The sequence below is a fragment of the Miscanthus floridulus genome, chromosome 2, assembly GCF_019320115.1.
Source record: "Miscanthus floridulus cultivar M001 chromosome 2, ASM1932011v1, whole genome shotgun sequence".
NCBI classification, from domain to species: domain Eukaryota; kingdom Viridiplantae; phylum Streptophyta; class Magnoliopsida; order Poales; family Poaceae; genus Miscanthus; species Miscanthus floridulus.
In genome coordinates, this window is record NC_089581.1 from 18,959,901 (window position 1) to 18,980,610 (window position 20,710).

At 45.5% G+C, this 20,710-nt stretch overlaps 2 protein-coding genes across 2 annotated transcripts; one reads left to right on the forward strand and one right to left on the reverse strand.

Annotated features, from left to right (window-relative positions):
• Positions 1 to 274: 274 nt before the first annotated feature.
• On the reverse strand, positions 275 to 965 carry LOC136538095 (uncharacterized). Its single transcript, XM_066530083.1, has 2 exons — positions 881 to 965; positions 275 to 778 (listed from the first exon to the last, which is right to left on the reverse strand). Exons 1-2 carry the CDS (start codon positions 927 to 929, stop codon positions 567 to 569), a joined length of 261 nt encoding a protein of 86 aa, XP_066386180.1. The 5' UTR covers positions 930 to 965; the 3' UTR covers positions 275 to 566.
• A 6,818-nt stretch (positions 966 to 7,783) lies between these two features.
• On the forward strand, positions 7,784 to 12,032 carry LOC136538096 (endoplasmic reticulum oxidoreductin-1-like). The gene is made up of 10 exons (XM_066530084.1): positions 7,784 to 8,120; positions 8,226 to 8,357; positions 9,486 to 9,741; positions 9,838 to 9,948; positions 10,426 to 10,544; positions 10,633 to 10,737; positions 10,864 to 11,066; positions 11,154 to 11,277; positions 11,614 to 11,778; positions 11,856 to 12,032. The coding sequence occupies exons 1-10, from the start codon at positions 7,932 to 7,934 to the stop codon at positions 11,865 to 11,867; spliced, it is 1,416 nt and encodes a 471-aa protein (XP_066386181.1). The 5' UTR covers positions 7,784 to 7,931; the 3' UTR covers positions 11,868 to 12,032.
• Positions 12,033 to 20,710: the final 8,678 nt, after the last annotated feature.

Sequence of the window (20,710 nt, forward strand, 5' to 3'; positions counted from 1 at the left end):
TAAATCAACAAATGAAAGACCCAAACGGCGATCAGATAGGGTTGAATGGGCCTGATTTTTTTTTTTTTGTGCTCACAGGAATGGGAGAGCTTTCTATATACGACAGTCCGAGGCAACCCACGATCCTGATGTGTCTTAATTCTATAATATAGTAATAAGACGCATACTTTCATTATTTAGTACTTCACTAAGGCCTTGTTTAGTTCTAAAAAGTTTTTTCAAAAAATGCTACAGTATCCATCACATCGAATCTTGCGATACGTGTATGGAGCATTAAATGTAGACGAAAAAAACTAATTGCATAGTTTGGTTGGAAATCGCGAGACGAACGTTTTGAGCCTAATTAGTCCATGATTGAATACTAATTGCAAAATAAAAACGAAAATACTACAGTAGCCAAATTCCCAAATTCCACCCAACTAAACACAGCCTAATACTTATTCAGCAACGATACTATTCAGACGATCACAGTGCATCAACTTGGTATAGACTAATCAAGAGCAGCAACGACGAGCCCTCGTATCACCCCTGCATGCGCCGCTCCAGCTGAAGCTGAAGTGCAAAACCTATGCCTGCGGCGGGCAGTTGAAGGTACCGCCGGAGCCCAGGAAGTGGAGCACGCAGTTGATGCCGTCCTTGGGCGCGCACTCGCAGTCGCAGCCGTCCAGCTCCTGGTCGGGGTAGTTGTCGCAGGTGATGTACCCGCCCTGGATGCACACCACCGGGCACGGCTCCGGCGCCGCCAGCGTCCCGCCGATCTCACCCAACACGACGAGCCCTGATTTATCAACAACATACAGATATCGATCGAGCTCAATGGAGAACCATGCATTATCTTAAGATAGAGAGCTTGGCTAGCAAACGTCGCATGTCAGCTTACCGGAGAGGAGGAGGATGCAGGTGAGAGTGAGCAGCTTCATGGAGGCCATTTTCTCCTACACTTTGCTTTGCTGGTGTATTGTAACTGTGTTGCAATGGCTGCATAAGTGCATATCGATGTGTTTATATAGGGAAGATCGATGGCAATACGAAGATGTGACTCAGCAATTCAGCATGCCTGGAATAGTACTAGATAGGATCGGTTATGAGTGGCTAAAAGCCTACACGTCTCTCCAATGCAAATTACCGTACTTGGTCTTTTGCAAGCCAATTAGTCCATCACTCCATCGGCAATCAGAATTCAGAAGTACGGTCAACTGAAAAATTTTGGAATTGCAAAAGTCATTCGATATATAGATGTCAAAATATAGAAAGCGGTGGACCGCACTAAAATAGCACGTCATATATCACTGCTTCCGCTGCAAGTCGATGGACCATTTCAGAATCCTAGGGCTGGTCAAATCACGGATTTCACTCTGAATTTCAGAGTTTCAGTTCGGAGCCATTCAGAAGTGAGCCCATACAAATTGAGGTAAGCAGGAAATTTTCAGCCAAAGTCTGGTGTTGTTTTGCAAAATAATAACCAACTGATTTTAGCGCCCTTTTTTCTCTCGAAAATAATTACTATCCTTTTCTGAAGTTTTGATTTCAGAAGGGACTGCTGGTCGACTTCTTTTTCTGCTACTACAACTTATAAGTTGACTTCTCTTTACGCCTCACAAAGTCACATATATAACTTATTAGTTTTCCCCTCATTGACCTCGACATTGGAATTCTATGCAATGGCCGATAAGAACTAAGAAGTTTAGTACCACTTGCTTATTTAGAGCTTTAGCCAATTTTGCGTCAAGACTTAGTCTCCAAAAAGTTCTGGTCAAAACTCGGTAATCAGTTAATCACCAAGTAACGGATAATCATTGAATAATTCATCTGAGATTAGGTGACAGCTTCCTGGAAGCTCCATTTCAGCCTTTAAGGACTGAAGAGCATCTTGAATCACTTCAGAAAAGGTTTTATACTTTTATATGTGGCCCTGTTCGTCTTCGTCTCAACAACCTCCATTGTTTGTGGCGCTACGTTAAGTTCTTTTTTTTCTTTTTCGTCAGCTTCTGCGAGGCAGCGCTAGGAAACTGTGTTAGGAACGTAACGCCGTCTCGGTTGATTGCATCATGTGACGTAGGAGTACTTGTACTAGTTGCCTTTGCCTGATCACAATTCACAAGCACGCACGGGAACCCGAAGATAGCGGCCGGTGGTCCATAGGCCGTAGCCCATAGTGGAGCTTGCGGCACCAGCACCGCGTACCCCAGTGGCCCAGTTCACTGTCGAGGCCGGGCTAGATGTTACTTGATGGGCTTAACGACCCATGTTCTAGGTTGGGCTTAACGACCACGCTGGTGGGTTATGTAGAGCCTGTTTCAGCCTAAGTTTTGTCAAGTGAAAATGACGAGGCAAAACGCCTGTTACTTTTTTTTCATTCCAATTTTTCTATTAATGGAAAGGATCCGGCTTCGTCTCTTGAACCCATGAGAACCAGACCAATTTTTACAAAACCACTCAAAAACCAATCCTAGCATTATTTGGCCATCCAAAAGAAGCAAAGAACTGCATAGCCGTTGTTTCTAGCGCCCGACAAACATGGGAGAAACGATCCTTGATTTCATCACACCTTTGCAACTGTGACCAATGTCGTAGCCAGTGCGTTCCTTTGAATAAAACCTGCAAAGGAAATTTGGGTTGCCATTTCTCTAAAACCATATCATTTCTTACTAGCCATAAGTCCAACAAATGGGTGCACCACCTGTCAATAACATCTTATTTGATTTGCCCCTTTGTGCCAATCATGAAAGATATCCATTACATTCAAAGGGATTTGAGCCCAAAACGATGTATCGCCTGACATAAGAACTTACCATACAAACACTCGAAGAAGAGGTGCTGAATAGTTCCATCCCTACTACAAAACATGGAAGATTTGTTCCCATTCTATTTTTTAATAAATTATCTTTAGTTAAAATCACCCCTCTCTTAATGAACCACAAAAAAATCAGTGGTATATGTAAACGCCAAATATGCTGGGATACTTTAAAGCCCATATTGACAAGGTGTTTATACATGGAGTTTACTGTGAACTCGCCACTGCTTTTAAGGAGCCAAAAGAACCTATCTCATCCAACTTATAAGTTAATGCTTGCTACTTTTGCTACTAAGTTATTCCACTCAACCAGCTTAATTCCCAGTAAAGCCCTTCTGAAGGAAATATTTAGAGGAATTGCCCCTAGAGTATTTGCTAAATAGCATGTTTATGTCGAACTATATTATACAAGTTTGGATACTGTGCTTTGAGAGGATATGCACCCCAACCTACTATCTTCCTAGAACCTTATTTGAGTACCATCTTCTAAATTGAATTTCCTTAAGCTCGTGAATTGCTCCTTCACTCCCAAAAGCCCCATCCAAAAATGGGAATCACCAGGTTTTTTTGTAACTCGCGACAAAGTCTTATCTTTAATGTACTTATTTCTTAGCAGCTCTTGCCAAATGTCGTCTTCATTGTACAATTTTAAAAGCCATTTACTTAATAGATGTTTATTCTGTAAATCCAGGTTCTGCATACCCAAACCTCCCTGTTATTTTGGTTGGCATATAAGAGACCACTTGGCAACTCTATATTTTTTTATATCGATCATATTGCTAGAAAAACCTTGATCTAAGATCTAAAATACTCTATTTTCTTTAGAACACCTCTTCGGATCTCAAAGAAAAAAAAGCATAAACATGGATAGGCTAGATAAGATTGAATTGCTCAAGACTAATCTTCCACCCAATGACAATAGTTTTGCATTCTAGACGCATGGCCTCTTCTCAATTCTTTCTTCAATTAATTTCCTATAGTACCTATTTTGCAACCAAATAATTGAGTATATTGTGACTCACACAACTTTGCTTGCCTGAAACAGAAGATTTCACTTCTTGTGAAGATTTATCTTTAGACCGATAATTGTTCAGATGTGCAGAGCAATGACCTCATATTCATAGCTTGTGCAATATCATGGTCTAGAAATAAAATAGTGCAATATGCTTATTGCAAGATAGATAAACCATCCTCTATTAAGTGTGGTACAACCCCATGAATTTGACCATCTTCCCTGGCCCTAGCAATAATGACAGCCAACATATCCACCACTGTTCTACAAAAATAGTTGAAAAGTGGTCACCTTGCCTTAAACTTTCTTAGTTTGGAAGTATGGGTCATCCTGGCCATTCACCTTTTATGCCTACATTGCCTCTTGTATGAAGGTCTTAATCCAACTACACCAAATATGAGAGAAATCTTTCGTTCTTAAGGTTTGTTGGAAGAAGTCCCATTTAACTTACAACTTAAGCTTTTATGCTTTTTAAGAGGTACATGTTAAATTTATGTTATGGTGTATCACTAAATTACTTTATGATCTATGATATATCTCAGGATGGGAAACATGCCAACATTTAGTAAAACTCATGACGTCTCTTTAGCTGCCAGCACAAGTAGATTTTTAAAATAGTGTCATCTACGTATTGCAAGATAGATAAACCATTCTCTATTAAGTATGGTACAACCTCATGAATTTGACCATCTTCCTTGGCCCTAGCAATAATGACTACCAACATATCCACCACTATTCTACAAATAGGTGAAAGTGGGTCACCCTGCCTTAAACTTTTCTTAGCTTGGAAGCATGGGTCAACCTGGTCATTCACCTTTTATGTCTACATTGCCTTTTGTACGAAGGTCTTAGGCTATCCGCACTCGTCCACCTCTATTTCCATCTCTAAAAAGGAATATTCTATCCTAGTCATCGAGATTCTCTACTCTATACTCATTTCTCCCGCACCCGTGTTATCTCTATCCTATACTCTATACCCACTATTCCATATTTTATTCCACTCCCTCCCCTTTCTCTCTCTCCACAACTCTCTCTCACTCTCGCTACAGTGTTTTGGCGTGTGAACAGCCGGCCTCTGGAAATAGCGCTCGCGCAGCCGGCCGCTATGCGCGCGTGCGCGGTACAGGCGCGCGGTACAGGCGCGCAGTGCAGCGTTTACAGGCGCGCGTGCGCGATACAGAGCCGTTTAGCGCGCTGCGGTGCGGACAGCCTTAATCCAACTACACCAACTATGAGAGAAACCTTTCATTCTTAAGGTTTGTTGGAGGAAGTCTCGTTTAACTTAGAACTTAAGTTTGTATGCTTTTTAAGAGGTACATGTTAAATTTATGTTATAGTGTATCACTAAGTTACTTTATGATCTATGATATATGACTTAAGATAGGAAATAGGCTAACATTTAGTAAAACTCATAATATGTGATATTAGTTCTCTTTGGCTGCCACTGCCAGCACACGTAGACTTTTTATACCGGGTAGAATGATGGATTCGCCCACAAAGAAAAAGACATCGAGTCCTGATGATATGATCACCATGTTCGTTTATACTAAAATTTGGTTTATACTAATGCTTATGCTGAAATATTATGAGAGAAAAACATCGCTAAAAAGTAGTTCCAAATAAATTCAAGCGGACGGGAGGATATCTTTGCTTCTTCTAGATGGTACAGAGTACCGACGGTCGCCTTCCAGCGAAACCGCCCGTGCTCCGTGCGACGTGCTCCGTATAGCACTTGACGATTGACGTGACGTGGGATGATTCGTCAATGGCCTTAATTACAGTCAAAGCTACGGCCCACAGCCACGTCAAATGGGGCATCCTTGCCGTCCGATCACCAGCAAGCTGGCACAAGCCGTTGGATGCGCTTCCGTGTTTCAGGACTCGCGGTTTCCAGTTTCCACCATGCCGCATGCCTGGCACCTGTTCCACGCCTAATCCCGTTGCAGATGGCTACGCGCACACGGCGGCTGGGACCTGGGGAAAATGTTACACAAGGAAGGCGCAGCCGTATAACCATGCTTTGCAAGAGAATAGACTAATATACTTTGCTACTATTTATGTGTGCCTATAAAACAGGACTCACGCATTATGGATACGGGTGAATCATATGCACACAGAAGAAAACAGTGTTTTCCAAGCTTAGATTTATAAACCTCTAATGTTATGTCCTAATAACTTATATCATCTAATGATGCTTTAAAAGTTTTTGTATAAAGATGTTTGGGCTTAGGAGTTTTTTTCTAGATGACTCTTTTAATATTTTAATAAAAAGAGAGAAAAAAATATCCTCCAATAGTTTGGTAAAAGAACTCTTTAAAAATAAAAAGTTGCTAAATATCCTCTTCAACTCATAAGTTTCCGCAATCAAGAGGAACTCTGTATCTGCTCCCGATTCGATGTTTTTCTGCGAGATTGAAGTAAATTGGCCGCATGCATAAGTTATAAAAATTTCAGATGAGAAAACGGTAAGAGACAAAAAAAAATTATTAAAAAAAGTTTTAGTTCGTTAGAAATAGTTCGGCATTCCCAGTGTAATATCATCTAGGAAGCTATTATAGGAGAGAGAATGACAAAATTTAAGATTACAATTTCTTCAGTTAACTTGCTAGATATAATAATGACTCTTTGTCACATATTAACATTGCCTAGCGCGAAAGGTTTTTATGGTGGAACTTACTTATCAAAGTTCTAGTCATTGACTTAACACGGTTGCTTATATTTTTCTAGATTTATTCTAGGACTTAACTTCTTTTAGAGATAGACGGCATACACATCAACAATGAGACGTTTGTGATGGCTTCATCAATCTCGAGATTTGCCAAACTGGCTCAGTTTCTCATACGGGCTCATAAAGGTAGAGTGTGAATGCATATGTTCATAGGGGTCAGTGTATGTACGCGTATGTGAGCGTCGGCATATGTAGTGGTTTTTAAAAAACATTGCTAGCATATCTTGATATTGTCAAAGTTACTATAGAACATTTTATTTTGTAGAGTTACGTCGTCTACCACTGAAGAAAATAATTTGCTAAGAAAGTGACACCCGTGGTAAGACGAAACCTTGAATTTGCATGGATTGGTTTTCACCACAACCAATCTAATCGGTTCAATTTGTCCATAAAAGTTTATTGTTTGACCAAGAATTATTCCGGAAGATGTAAAGTTTGTTTGGATTGCGGCATGTTTGATCCAGAATCTGTTTTCTGTCATGGATTGAAGCCGCATTGTCCAACAATTTTTTAGGAATAGGTCAGCCCATCACATTAGACTAGCGGGGAAGATTACAAAGGATGGATGGATGCCGGATCGCTTCAACTCACATGACACAAACCAAATAGACATTCTAGGTTCGAATATAGGTTCGAGTGATTCTGAATCGGTACGTCTGTCAATCCAAACATGCCACTAAATTACTATTCCACAAATATATAGTGTTAGATTCGCATCTAAAAGCATTAACAAAGAATTAAGATTTTAAAATCCATTAGAAGTGTACTATATAAAGAATTTATAGCTAGAAGTTTGAATTTGAAAATCAAAACTCTTAGATGAAAAAATATGACCAAATAACATTACACTAAAAAGAAACTCAGAATGTAGGGGGATACCATGCGCACTAAGAGCATCCACGGTGTTGATTCCGTGCATGAAAAAAAATATCATCCAAAATCTAACATGCGGCATGGCTTCGGCTCTAGCTCCTCCGTATACTGTAGTAAAGAGTCATTTTTGTCTCTATTCTAAAAATGGTCTAGGAGCGTGTAAAACCACTTTCTTCTAATTCTAACTCCTCCGCACACTTAATAAGAGCGCAATGTAATAAGAAGCCATTTCAAGCCGTGCCGAACGAGCTAAAAAGGTTACACGAGATCACCTCTAGTGGACCTAGCAATTTGCCTCCCAAAACAACAGGTGCTAATCCATGTGACCCACTCCGCAGGCACACCCGGGTTCCCCAATCTAACCCACTGTATTAAAATGCCGCCATCGATATACCAACATCGTTAAATTCCAACGATCCCCTGCCCGTCCCCACACCAGACGGCCGCCATTGCCAACGTGTCGAGCTCGGGTCGAAAATTCCTGTCGAGATCTCGCTTCTCGAAGCTTCCGCGGCGGCGCGGCGATGACTATGAACCCCGCTCCGGTGGCGAACGGCGCCGCGGTCGGCGCTGGCGGGGGCACGAAGCGGCGGGGCGGTAGGTTGTGGTACGCGGCCGCCGGTGCCCTCCTCGTGGCCCTCCTCGCCGTGGCCGTGAGCTACCGCAGCTTCCCGGGCATCCCCTCCTCGTCACCAGGAAGCTGCGGCTGCCCTGTAAGAATCTCTCCGTTGGTATTGCGATTTGCTTAGCTGCTTTTGGGGGGTTTGATTTAGTTGATGCGGTTCGGACTTCTGAGGTGGCGGTGTGGTCCGTTTCAGGCTGCGAGGAAGTACACGGGGATTGTGGAGGACTGTTGCTGCGACTATGAGACGGTGGACGCCATCAACGAGGAGGTCCTGCATCCAATCCTACAGGAACTCGTTAAGTTGCCCTTCTTCAGGTACTTCAAGGTGAGCACTCATGGATTGTTTTTTTTAATGTCCTGGACTGTGATTTTGGCACATTAGTGGAAATGTATATTGTGGCACTCCAATGGGGAGATAGAGTCTATTCATGCGTGCTTGATTGGAGAATTTGATGCTTGATTACGGAGTTATGGAGTCTTTACTTTTTTCCCTTCAATGTGCTTCTGCCATTTTATAGGTGGAAGATTGTCGTGACGACTGTGTGATTCTTTGTCAGATTATTATTATTTTTACCTGAGCAGTTGAGTGTGATTTATCAGTTTTCTACTATTCTAAAGTGAATGTTTCAAACCTTAGGATCAAACTTTTTCTGTACTCTGCTTGTATAATGTTGGTCTTTTGATTAGTAATGATTCTAATGAACAATAATCAACTGTGCTCTATATGGAATCAAAGTGGTATTTGCTTGATCAAAATGTGATGGTTGGCTTACCTTATTTAGGGAATTTGATGGTGGAAATAGTGCACAATCTAGTCTTGTGGACCATCTAATGGTACCTGTTAGCTATCCTAATTGAACTAATTGTTCCAGTATCTCTTAATTTTTTTTACCGATTCTATTCCTAATTTCCTATATCCCCTATAGTTTAGGAAGTTTGTGGCAGAGAATGTTATTGATCTTTGTTGATATTTATGTGTAAGCCTTTGCATATTGCAAAATGGAATTGATTGGTGTGGCGACTATTTTGCAAAGATATACTTTCGTCTCATATGTACTCAGATTACTTTTACCATTTCACGCGAATTACTCAGTGAGGAGTGGAGATGAAAATCTATGTGCAGAAATGTGAACCCTTTAAGTTCTCTTCCAAATTTTGCACAGTGAACTATAGTTTTGTATTTGTTAGTCTGCCTACTCTATATGTTAGCTAAAGGACTAAAATACCATGTCACAATGTTTCAAAAATCATCTAAAAAATCATGTATGTAGTACACCTAAAGTTAGGTGTAGCTGCAACAATTCAGATAATTCATCTTTGATGCTGAGATTAAAAAAACAGAAGTGTCACTGTCAGCTATATGTGATGCCACCAAAATGCTCACATTAAAAATAAATTTTGAAGCAATGGTTCATCTGTTCTAAGTCATGTGTTGTTCCTTGTCTTTTGTAAGGTTAAATTGTGGTGTGACTGCCCTTTTTGGCCCGATGATGGAATGTGCAAGCTTAGAGATTGTAGTGTCTGTGAGTGCCCGGAGAATGAGTTCCCTGAACCATTCAGGAAACCTTACAGTGGACTTTCTCCAGATAGTATGATGTGCCAAGAAGGAAAACCACAGGCTGCCGTTGATAAAACCCTTGACAGCAAGGTTTTCAAAGGATGGGTTGAAACTGACAATCCTTGGACATCTGATGACGAGACTGATAATAGTAATTTATTTTTGTCTTGATCTAGTTTATTGCACATTCTTTGTTTCTTATTTATTATCATTCATGATGATTATCAAACTGTTGTACTGATTTCAGATGAGATGACTTATGTGAATCTTCAACTGAATCCTGAACGATACACTGGCTATACTGGTGATTCAGCAAGAAGGATATGGGATGCTGTTTACAAAGAGAACTGTCCAAAATGTACGCAAATGTGCTCTTTCACATGCTTGTTCCACTTTAGATATACTGGTTTGATCAACCATGTCAAGTGTGACTAATAATTTGCATCTGAGCTGCTTATTTTATTTCATGACAACCTCCATGTTTATTTTTTTATTCAGTGCGTGTGTTTATATGTGCCATGTCATAAATTGACTACATGTTAAATGAATCAGTGATGGACTTCATTATTTGAATCCTTTTTTTGAGATATATGTCAATTGTAGCTACCTTGTCTTCTGAAGTAATCCAATATGCATGGCATATATTGTCCCATTTGTTGTTCTTTAGTGTCCTGTAGTGTAGTGCTCTAGTTGCATGCCTGTTCCATTAGATGTCCTACATAACATGATGTTCCATTAGATGTCCTACGTAACATGATAGATAATCCTAACACTTCAGTCCTGCATCAGTAAAACAATTTTGACAGAAGTTCTTCTAACTGCATTTTTTCTTCAGATCCCTCTGAAGAACTGTGCCATGAGAAGAAGGCATTGTACAAGCTTATTTCAGGGTTGCACTCCTCAATTTCAGTGCATATTGCTTATGATTATCTTCTTGATGAATCTACTAACTCAGTACGTGACCAAATTGTCCACCTTTGTTTATTGTTTATTGGGCCAAGTTTCATAATTGTTTGACCACTTCTAATGTAAATGGCCACAGTGGGGACAAAATCTTCCTTTGTTGTATGACCGTGTCCTGAAATACCCAGAACGTGTCCAGAACCTGTACTTCACCTACCTGTTTGTTCTTCGGGCTGTGACAAAGGTTCCCATTTCTTCCTTATTTAATACCTATTCATTTTGTTTCCATGCTGAAGATCAAACTGTTAGATTTATTTGTTCAGAATTTGTAGTGATCTAGTGGATAATGATTTGGTTTGGAATCTTTCAGGCAGCAGATTATCTTGAGCAGGCCGAGTACAATACTGGCAATCCTGAAGACGACTTGAAAACAGAATCTCTTGTGAAGCAATTGCTTTACAATTCCAAGTTAAGATCCGCATGTCCATTGCCTTTTGATGAAGCCAAACTCTGGCAAGGCGAAAATGGTCCTGGGCTAAAGCAAGAGATTCAGAAGCAATTCAGAAACATTAGGTTTGTGACATATTTCCTGTGTTCTCATTTCATAAGATGCATATGAACCACTTGAATCCTTACCCAATGTAACATTTTCTTCATTAGTGCAATTATGGACTGCGTTGGATGCGAGAAGTGCCGACTGTGGGGAAAGCTCCAAGTTCTTGGTCTTGGAACTGCACTGAAAATTCTTTTCTCTGTTGATGGAGACAGTCATTTGAATCAGCCAGTATGTAGTCCATTTCTCAAATACTCGTTACCACTACTGCCATATTATGATATATGCTGCCATACTCATTTCGTTTTGAAACATTATCCTCATTTTAATTTCCTAACACTTAATTCATCTTGATCGCTTACATTTCCCCGAACCATACATCGTCTTTAAAAAAGAAGGAATGCACTATGAGTTCTATGCTAAACTGCTACAAAGCCAACTGAAAGACTGTGAATTCTTCTTGAATTGACGAAAAAATATTCTAAAACCATTAGTATATCTTGAGTTCATTTTGTATGTTTAACTGGATATTTGTTTAACAATACTTCCTTCTTGGCGATTGATCAGTTGCAGCTGCAGCGAAATGAGGTCATTGCATTGTTCAATCTTCTGAATAGGCTCTCAGAGTCTGTCAAATTTGTACATGAAAAAGGATCATCAATTGAAGAAGTCATTAAGGAACGGAGCCCTTCAACTTTTCAAAAGGGTGCTTCCAATCCGAATCTTAAACTGGTATTTTCCTCCCCTCGGTATTGTATTATTTCTTGCATTCATCCCTCGTAACCTTGCATTATTTGATTCTCCTGCAGGACTTCCTCTGAGATGTAAGTGTAATTTGTAGTTATACAATGACATGCGGGAAGATTAACATAGACATGTATGGATATACCGAAAGATTAACATGCTGGAAGCAGTTTCCTATATACTTCTGTAGTTCTGTTGCAGCTTTATTCGAGAGAATGAGAGACAGACCCTTTTGAGCTAAATGCGATGACACAGTTAACCTAGTTCCTTTCTTTCATTTGGTGGGTTCCGGCACTTCAAAATTTTCCATGTATAGTTTTCCTCCGCTGTAAATCAAAGGATCTCACCCCCTACAATTGGTACAGCCCAGAGCAGAGAAAAGGACACTTCTCTACTGATGTAGAGATGGAAAATGTTTAGCTATTTACAAACAAACAAGAGGTTTCTTTCATTTACTGAATAAGAAATAAGATGCTCGGTTAAATTTTGTGTGCAGAACTGTAAATCATGTACGTACACCGAACATGAGCGTGATGGACTGATGGTGCTTTGAGGTACAGAAGTTGATGCCTCAGCCCCACCACCGGCGACACAGTAGATTCCTTCAGAGTTCAAGCATGGCGATGGAGCTGGGACATGGCGGCTAGTATGTCGCAGGAGAGCTAGTGGGTTACACAGTAATCAGAGTCATCAGTCATGGCGCAGAAGGCATCCTTGTATATGGCTACTTTTGCACAGATATGGCTCCCACTTTTGCACAGATATGAGATATACGGAGTAGGTATGTCACATATATGGAGCAGAGAGATAAATCACATAAGGAGTATGGAGGAGAGAAGGCTGTTCTGAAAAATCCGTTTGTGCACATAAAAAATGTCTGCGCGGCGCTGGTATGGCGGCAGAACAGTAACAGTTCCGGAAGCTGCAGGAGCCAGCACACAGCAGGCAGACCAGGAGCCGGACGAGTCGACGAGAACAGGCACGAACACGAACAGAGTCACAGAGCGTCGCCGGTGCACGGCCGCGCGCCCCGGGAGACCAGCCGGACGGTCGCCGACACGGGCGACGCGCGTACCCCGCAGCCGGTCAAGAGCACGGCACGGGCGCACGGCCCCTCCCCACCGGAGCGCGTGTCGGCGCTGCGGGTGCGCCCGCACGGCGCCTGCTGTGAGTGCATGCCTGTGTACCCTCTGACGCCTGTCCAGGGCAGCGCGCTCACCGCTCACCGCTCACGGGCGGCCAGCCTGATCCTTTGATCCAGCTCCTGCAGCCTCACGTACGTGCGCGGAGGCCCGGCCGTGGCGTGCATTGGTTGCAGTACAGTCTTACGAAACAGCGGCATTTGGCTGCACATTGCAGTACTGTACTGCTGGCCGTTTACGGAGAACGAAGTAACACTCTCTTTTTCTTGAAATATACTTACAAGGATTTTTACCCGGAGTTCACGATTAGTAATAAAATAAAATGCACCATGGATCCTATAAAGTTCGTGGTCAGAAGGAATAGACATCTCAGCGCTCAAAACTGTCACGGGTTCGGTCCCAGAATGCTCCCAAAACGAAAACACAGGGAAGCCGGGTGCCATACCCAAACAGCAGCTGAACTGTACTGTAAGCATGTGCTGTGGACACCGCTCACAGGCTTGGCACGCATGGAACTGTGCCCCTGAAGTGGTTAAAATAGACTAGATCCCTTGGACCCCAGCTGAGGATGATCATGGGCGGTGATGCTCTTGCGGACTACTCACTGGGCCAGCAGCAAGCTTTGGTTGGGCTCGTGACATTGACAAGCCATGGAAGGCGACGGCTCATGTCAGCCAGAGGAAAACAACACGCCACAAACACTACACTACATTGCATTGCATTTTGAGAGAGATACGAGTATTTCACTACGAAGTCTGCGAGTATATGGTAGGGCAACGTCACTGATCCGTGTCCTGATACCCTTGGAGCTGGAGTTCACGCAGAACATGTGGGGGCACTCCTGCATTTAAAATCTTGTCTTAGAAAGAAACTACGAAGTCTGCGAGTATATGGTAGGGCAACGTCACTGATCCGTGTCCTGATACCCTTGGAGCTGGAGTTCACGCAGAACATGTGGGGGCACTCCTGGATTTAAAATCTTGTCTTAGAAAGAATGTATGGTGGCGTTTGGATCAATGGTCCGAGGATTAAAGTTTAGCCCTTAAAGTTTAGCCTCTAAACTTTAGTCCTGCTGGGCTGTTTGGATCTATGGGCTAAACTTTAGTCCTCTAATTTACAATGTCTGATTTACCCTCATTTAATTATCCATTCACAGCCAGGCATGCGAGAGGCAAGGGGTATGGAGCGTCCAGCGCCCGTCCCGAGGGAGTTTAGCCCAGTTTAGGTCTTTTTGGAAGAAAAAGATTTTAGTCTAGTTTTTAGCTATTTGCTCACTTTTAGCTCCCTGTTAGGATCTCCATGGCAAAAAAGGGCTAAAAGTGCAGGGCTAAAGTTTTGTCATGGGATCCAAACGGGGTCTAAATATAGACATGAGACCAACTTTTCTAATAAGACCCACCTATTAAAATACCACTACTTATCTATCTATGTGTCGGTGTTTTTGAACCACCGACAAGTAAATTTGTATTTGCGCGTCGAACTCGGATGGTGTGCTCGGAGGACACAAGGGTTTATACTGATTCAGGCAGAACGTCCCTACATTCAGTTCGCTGCTACTCGTGTTACCGGCACTTGGTTTACAGTAGGGGTTATAAACAGATGAGAGAGGGAGAGGATCCCAGGTCTATGGTGGAAGGAGTGAACGGGTGCTGAGAGCTCGCTTGTTGCTCATCCGTGTGCTCGTGTCATGCTCTTGTGTTCCAATTCCCCCACCTCCACGGGGTGCCCTACTTTCTCTTTTTATAGACGAAGAGAAAGCGCGGGTTATGTAGGAGAAAAAAATAGAAGAACGAGAGAGAAGAAGTCTTCCAAGGTTGTCGAGTCATTCTTCTTCTTCATGCGGGTCCCGCTGATCCTGTAGATGTCAACAGGGACGACTCCATGCCGCGGCCCTGATCATCACTGGCGTCATACACAGACGTCATCTATCGATCATGGCGTTCCACTCTGTCCCGGCGGACGTCGTGGTGAACTAACGCGCATGTTAGCTTCTGTATGAGGATTAGGCAGAACAGCACCGGCACGTCCGACACTGTTCTTGATGTGAATCCCCAGGTATGGCCTGTCATGGCCACGGGTTACATCGAGGCATGTCAGCCTCTTCCCTGATGTTAGAGTTTTAACCTAGGCCCATACTCTTGGACCTAGAGTGGTTGGCGATGGTGTGGGTCCCCGTCGAACGAGACAGAACTCGTGTCCTCGAGGTTGGGTGAGACAGAGCCCACGTCCTCGAGGTCGGGCGAGACGGAGCCCGAGGTCGGACGAGACGGAGACCGCATCCTTGAGGTCAGGCGAGATGGAGCCTGTACCCAAGGGATCGAGGGAGACGGAGCCCGCGGCCTTGAGGTCGGGCAAGACGAAGCCCGCAGCCTTAGGGTCGGGCGAGACGGAGCCCGCAGCCAAGGGGTCGGGTGAGACGGAGCCCACAGCCTTGAGGTGGGTCGAGACAGAGCCCATGGCTTTGAGGTCGGGCGATACGGAGCCCGTGGCCTTGAGGTCGGGTGAGACGGAGCCCGTGGCCTTGGGGTCGAGTGAGCCCGCGGCCTTGGGGTCGGGCGAGACGGAGCCCGCGGCCTTGGGTCGGGCGAGACCTTTTAATATGTCTCGAGCCATCCGGGGAAGTCAGCGTGAGTGCTAACTTCCTTGCTTTGGGTATCCCTAATATCGATACCCGACAGTAGCCCTCGAGCCTATGGGGGAGTAGAATACTTCTTTGGAGGCTTTTTCAGACATGAGGACTCTGAGGGCCTTGGCCTTCTTTTTTTAGCCCGCGTCATGTCCTGGTAGGACGACGATTTCATTTTGTCGTGATCGGTCTTCTAGGGGGCATGTAACTATAGGATTCGGGAGGTCGAAAAGATTGTTCTTGATTCCGGTCCCCTAGGATCCGATCGGTCCACCATCGTACTACGACCGCGCGTTCGGTCTCCTTGCGAGCTCAACTTCCCTCAAGCCCCCGCGCGTAGCAGGGGTCCGGTCGACGGTTGGCTCGTCTTTGTGATCATCATCCCTCAAGCATTTTTTCGATAAAACAGAGGGGCTGAGCCGTGACACGTTTTTCCTCGATGGACGAAACATGATGCTCGGTGAGCTGCTAACGGGCTAGTCCGAGTGGGGCCCCTGCTTCCCATTCATGGGAGTCCAGCATGGGTCAGCTGGTGACCAACTCCAGACTCTTAGCGGCCAATCCATATAGTTCTTGAAACTATTCGGCCGGTTCCAAGGGCTCATTGTCTTTCTTCGAGAAAAAAACATGGACTAGGAACCGACCAAGACTCAAACGTGGGCTGGGATGCCCATGGTGCTCGTGCGCCCGGGTACTGGCCGCTAGTGGGCTCAACCCTTTCCACCCCTCGCTCTAAGGGTGCCCCAGAGCGGTTGTGAACCCATCGGTGGGCCAACCTTTGAACTCCTGGTCCTGAATGGGCCGTAGGAGCGTTTTTAGCTCTGTATCCCTCCTTACCTGCAACAGTTCTTGGCGCATCGACCGGCCGAACCGTCATCCGACATGTCCTTTAAGGGCGTGGCTAGAGATAGCGTGCGTATGATCTTCAGAGGGAGGTGACATGACGCGGCGCAGTGGGCGTGTGAACCTAGGTAGATGGTTCGCCTTCTCGCCCCACTCCGTCCTATAAATAGCGGCCTCCTCCTTCACGTTTCTGCACACCAAAACCACAACCTTACCTTCTCCATTTCTCCACTGCTGCCGTTCGGATCTGCCGTGCTTGCTAATCCACCACCAGAGCCCTAGATCTATAGCTTTCGCTTCTCCGCCATCGCCTTTTGCTTCTCCACAGCCGCCTCCATCCTCCATGGATTCGTGGTACCGCTCCGATGTTATCAATGCACGCATGGAGGGCCTCATCAGGCGTGGTCTTCTCGGCGGGAGGACCGATGCGGCGAAGTGGCTTGTGCCCAGCCGTAAGGATGCGCCAGCGCCACCCGACGGCTACGTCATCTCCTTCGTGCCCTTCCACGAGCGTGGACTCACGGTTCCTCCCCACCCGTTCTTCTGAGGTCTGCTGCACTACTATCAGATCAAGCTGCAGCACTTGAACCCCAATGGGATCCAACACATCGTGGCCTTCAATACGATGTGTGAGGGGTACCTAGGGATCGAGCCCCTCTTCGAACTATGGAGATATTTCTTCTCCATCTCCTTGATCAAGAAGGAGAGAGGCCGGGAGACCCCGGTGCCGATGGGATGCGCGGGCATCCACCTTCGGGGGCAGCGGGCAGCCGAGTATATGCCCTTCCAGCTCTCTAGATCCAACAAGGGGTGGCACTCGTATTGGTTCTACCTGAAGAATGACCCTGTCGCTCCCTTGCCGGTCTTCTTTGGACGTCTGATAGAAGAGGTACCGCTGTCATGGCCGTGGGGGCCACCCGTCAAGGAGAAGAAGATGATGCACGACCTCGTCGAGGCCATCGTGTTCCTAAAGACCCACGGCCTCCGAAGGGCCGGTGTCATCAGGGGGTTTCACATAATGAGGGTGGCGCCACTGATGGTGCGCGTCCTCCCGCTGTACGGAATGACGCCCGGCGCGCAGCTCGTTGGGACGACGCTCGGCCAGGGGTTGCTCCACGACAGTGAGGTCACATAACGCATCAAGGAGGACAACGTACGGCAAAACTACAAATATTGACTTGTTGGTCACTTTCTGCACTGACAAGTGGCCTCGAAACCAGCGGGAATCAGGCCACCGTGCCTTATCCGTGCCTTCGACGGCGGCCCCGGAGCCGGCAGAATCAGGCTGCCTTGCCTTGTCCAGGCCTTCGACGGCGGCCCCAGAGCCGGCGGAAACATGTCACCCCGCTCCATCCGATACCTCGGCGACGCCTCCACAGTCGGCGAGAGGCGGCCATTCTGATTTGTCTGATCCCTTCGAGCCGAGGGAGGGCTTGAAGCGGCAACGTGCCGACGAGGAGCAGCCAGGGTCGAGCAAGCCGGCCCCAAAACGTCCTCGCATGATGGCATTAGGGTAAGTGAAGAGTTTTTTTCGTCCTTTTGTCTTAACAAATTTTTTACCGCCATGTCCCTTGCAGCGTCGAAGGACGTGGGACTCTCCTGCGGCTCGCTCTAAAAAAGATCTTCCTCTGACAAACGCGCCAGGAGCCGGCTGGCGTCGCATCGGTGGTGAGCGTGAGTGGCGTTGGGGCGGCCACAGCGTCAACGAGGAGGCGCAGCCGATGGGTACATCCATGGGAGAGTAGGCGGAGGAGGGCGCGTCTAGGGTGCCCGTGGCGGGCGCGGCGCGGCCGGTCGTGTCCTCGACATCGCACGCGAAGGCGGCATGGCCGAAGCCATCGTCCGTGTAGGTGACCGTGTCCGCAGCCGGGTAGACAACAGGTGGTGCACCCGAGGCATCCTTCGCGGATGTGGCGATAGGGTAGGCCTCCTCGTCCGTACGAGGATTAGGCAGAACAGCATCGACACATCTGACACTGTTCTCGATGTGAATCCTCAGGTATGGCCCGTCATGGCCACGGATTACATCTAGGCGTGCCAGCCTCTTTCCTGGCGTCGAAGTTTTGACCCAGGCCCATACGCTTGGATCTGGAGTGGTTGGCGGCGATATGGGTCCCCGTCGAACGAGACGGAACCCGCGTCCTCGAGGTCGGGCGAGACGGAGCTCGAGGTCGGGCGAGACGGAGACAACAGCCTTGGGGTCGTGCGAGACGGAGCCCACGACCTTGGGGTCGGGCGAGACGGAGACCGCACCCAAGGGGTCGGCCGAGACAGAGCCCGCGGCCTTGAGGTCGGGAGAGACGGATCTCGCGGCCTTGGGGTCGGACGAGACCTTTTAATACGTCTCGAGCCATCTGGGGAAATCAGCGTGGGCGCTAACTTCCTTGCTTTTGGTATACCTAATATCGATACCCGACACTATGAGAACATTCTAAAATACAATGATTATTTTTCAGTTTCTATATGCGGGGAGAATGATGGAGGAGGGATAAATACGTAATTTTACATCGGCCTCATTCGCTTCGCTGAAAAAATAAGCCGAAACACTGTTCTGGCTGATTTGTTGCGAGAGAAAAACACTGTTCCGATTGAAAAAACAAGCTGAAAAAGACGAATTACAAGAGAAACCAACGTGGCCATCTATACTAATCTTACCTCGGAAAACGATATTTACATTTTTTCTGGAACTGGGACATACTACATGAATCTGAATGGCATTGGCATGCAAACAGCAAGATGGAAATTTCCCTCGTTTTTTTACCTGTTTGGCTCTTTGCCTGTGAAGATCTCTTCTCGATGTCATCATGTCCTTAAACCTTTTTTTTTGCTGTACTTATACTAGTAGTTCTGCTGATTTGCAGATGGAAATTTCCCTCGTTTTTTTACCTGTTTGGCTCTTTGCCTGTAACCTCGAGATGTGATTGATCGGTGATGCTATGCTATCAGCTAGTATCCCGTGTCATGCATGGCGCACAGCAACTTCGAGAGGAATTTCTCGGGAGTTATGTGAGAGCACACGCACGAACAGCTTGCTTGGAGACTCTAGCGACGACACTGACTCAGCGCGTCCACGTGGTTGGTGCCTCGGTGACGCCCATCAACATTCACATTCCACGTGGAGAGAGAGAGAGAGAGAGAGAGAGAGAGAGAGATAAACATGAATGAAGAAAACTGATAGTGGAACTGGTAATAATTAAGCAAACCATACTTTACTCAATTATTACTCCGGAGTATGGTGCACATTTCATTGCGCTGATAAAATTACAAATGAAAGATTACACATCCAACCAACAACCTGTAAAACTTATTTATACAGAGATCGAGCGGCTATTTACAAAATGAATTTACTGAATTTAAATAACAAATGAATTTCAAAGTGCAACATGTGAATTTAATCGTGTGTCATATACTAGACGGTGCAGATACTAGATTACTAGTTATTACTGGCTTGTTATTACTGAGCTGCTTATCACGGGCAGAGCCGCCCTGTTCGTTTGGGTTTGCTTGACTTATAAGTCGTATTTGTTTAGTCAACGAATAGTATTTTTCTCTCACATCAAATCAGTCAATAGTACTTTTAGCTATGACTTATCAGTCAAACAAACCTAAACGAACGTGGCGCAGGACTGTTTGGACCGTAGGTGCAGCCAGAAGGCCCCGCCCACAATTTTCTCATCGCCACGGCTAACTTCACTGACGCCAGGAGGCCGCCGCCGTAGCCGTTGGTGCTCTGCTGCTGCTGCTCGCCTGCCGCTGCTCTCATCACCATCAGGGGCCTCGAGGCACCGGCGCCGTCCGATGCCGACATCGGCCAGGACGATCACCAGCTTCACGCACGGCCCTAGCAGCTTCTGGCCAACTGCCAGAGGCGCCTTTGCAGTTCTACAGGCAGGGGATAAGGGGATCGGAAAGGAGCAATTAACTGTGGATAGCTACTGCTTCTGTAATAAAGCGAGGTTGTTGGTCGATGTGCAGAAAAGCTGCGAGAGCTTTGTGAGTATAAATACACACGATCTCGAGCCAGTCTCGTGTTGGCATGCTGCACGTCAGATTTTTCATGCTAACTGCAGTGAAGTTTCGTGCGAATTTTGCTCAAGGCCAACTAGGGCCTTGTTTAGATTGAAGATTTTTTCAACCCGATGAATAGTAGCACTTTCGTCTTATTTGGTAAATATTGTCCAATCGTGGACCAACTAAGCTCAAAAGATTCATCTCGTGATTTCCAACTAAACTGTGTAATTAGTTATTTTTTTTACCTACATTTAATGCTCCATGCATGCGTCCAAAAATTGATGTGATGGAGAGAGAG

What these genes read in the sequence shown, in the direction of transcription:
- LOC136538095 (XM_066530083.1), bottom strand. Translation starts at nt 929, where the DNA reads ATGGCCTCCATGAAGCTGCTCACTCTCACCTGCATCCTCCTCCTCTCC. An exon ending in CTGCATCCTCCTCCTCTCCG is followed by an intron (nt 779 to 880) that starts GTAAGCTGACAT and finishes TTGATAAATCAG; the next exon opens with GGCTCGTCGTGTTGGGTGAG.
- LOC136538096 (XM_066530084.1), top strand. Translation starts at nt 7,932, where the DNA reads ATGACTATGAACCCCGCTCCGGTGGCGAACGGCGCCGCGGTCGGCGCT. An exon ending in TTGATGAATCTACTAACTCA is followed by an intron (nt 10,545 to 10,632) that starts GTACGTGACCAA and finishes AAATGGCCACAG; the next exon opens with TGGGGACAAAATCTTCCTTT. An exon ending in TTCTTCGGGCTGTGACAAAG is followed by an intron (nt 10,738 to 10,863) that starts GTTCCCATTTCT and finishes GGAATCTTTCAG; the next exon opens with GCAGCAGATTATCTTGAGCA.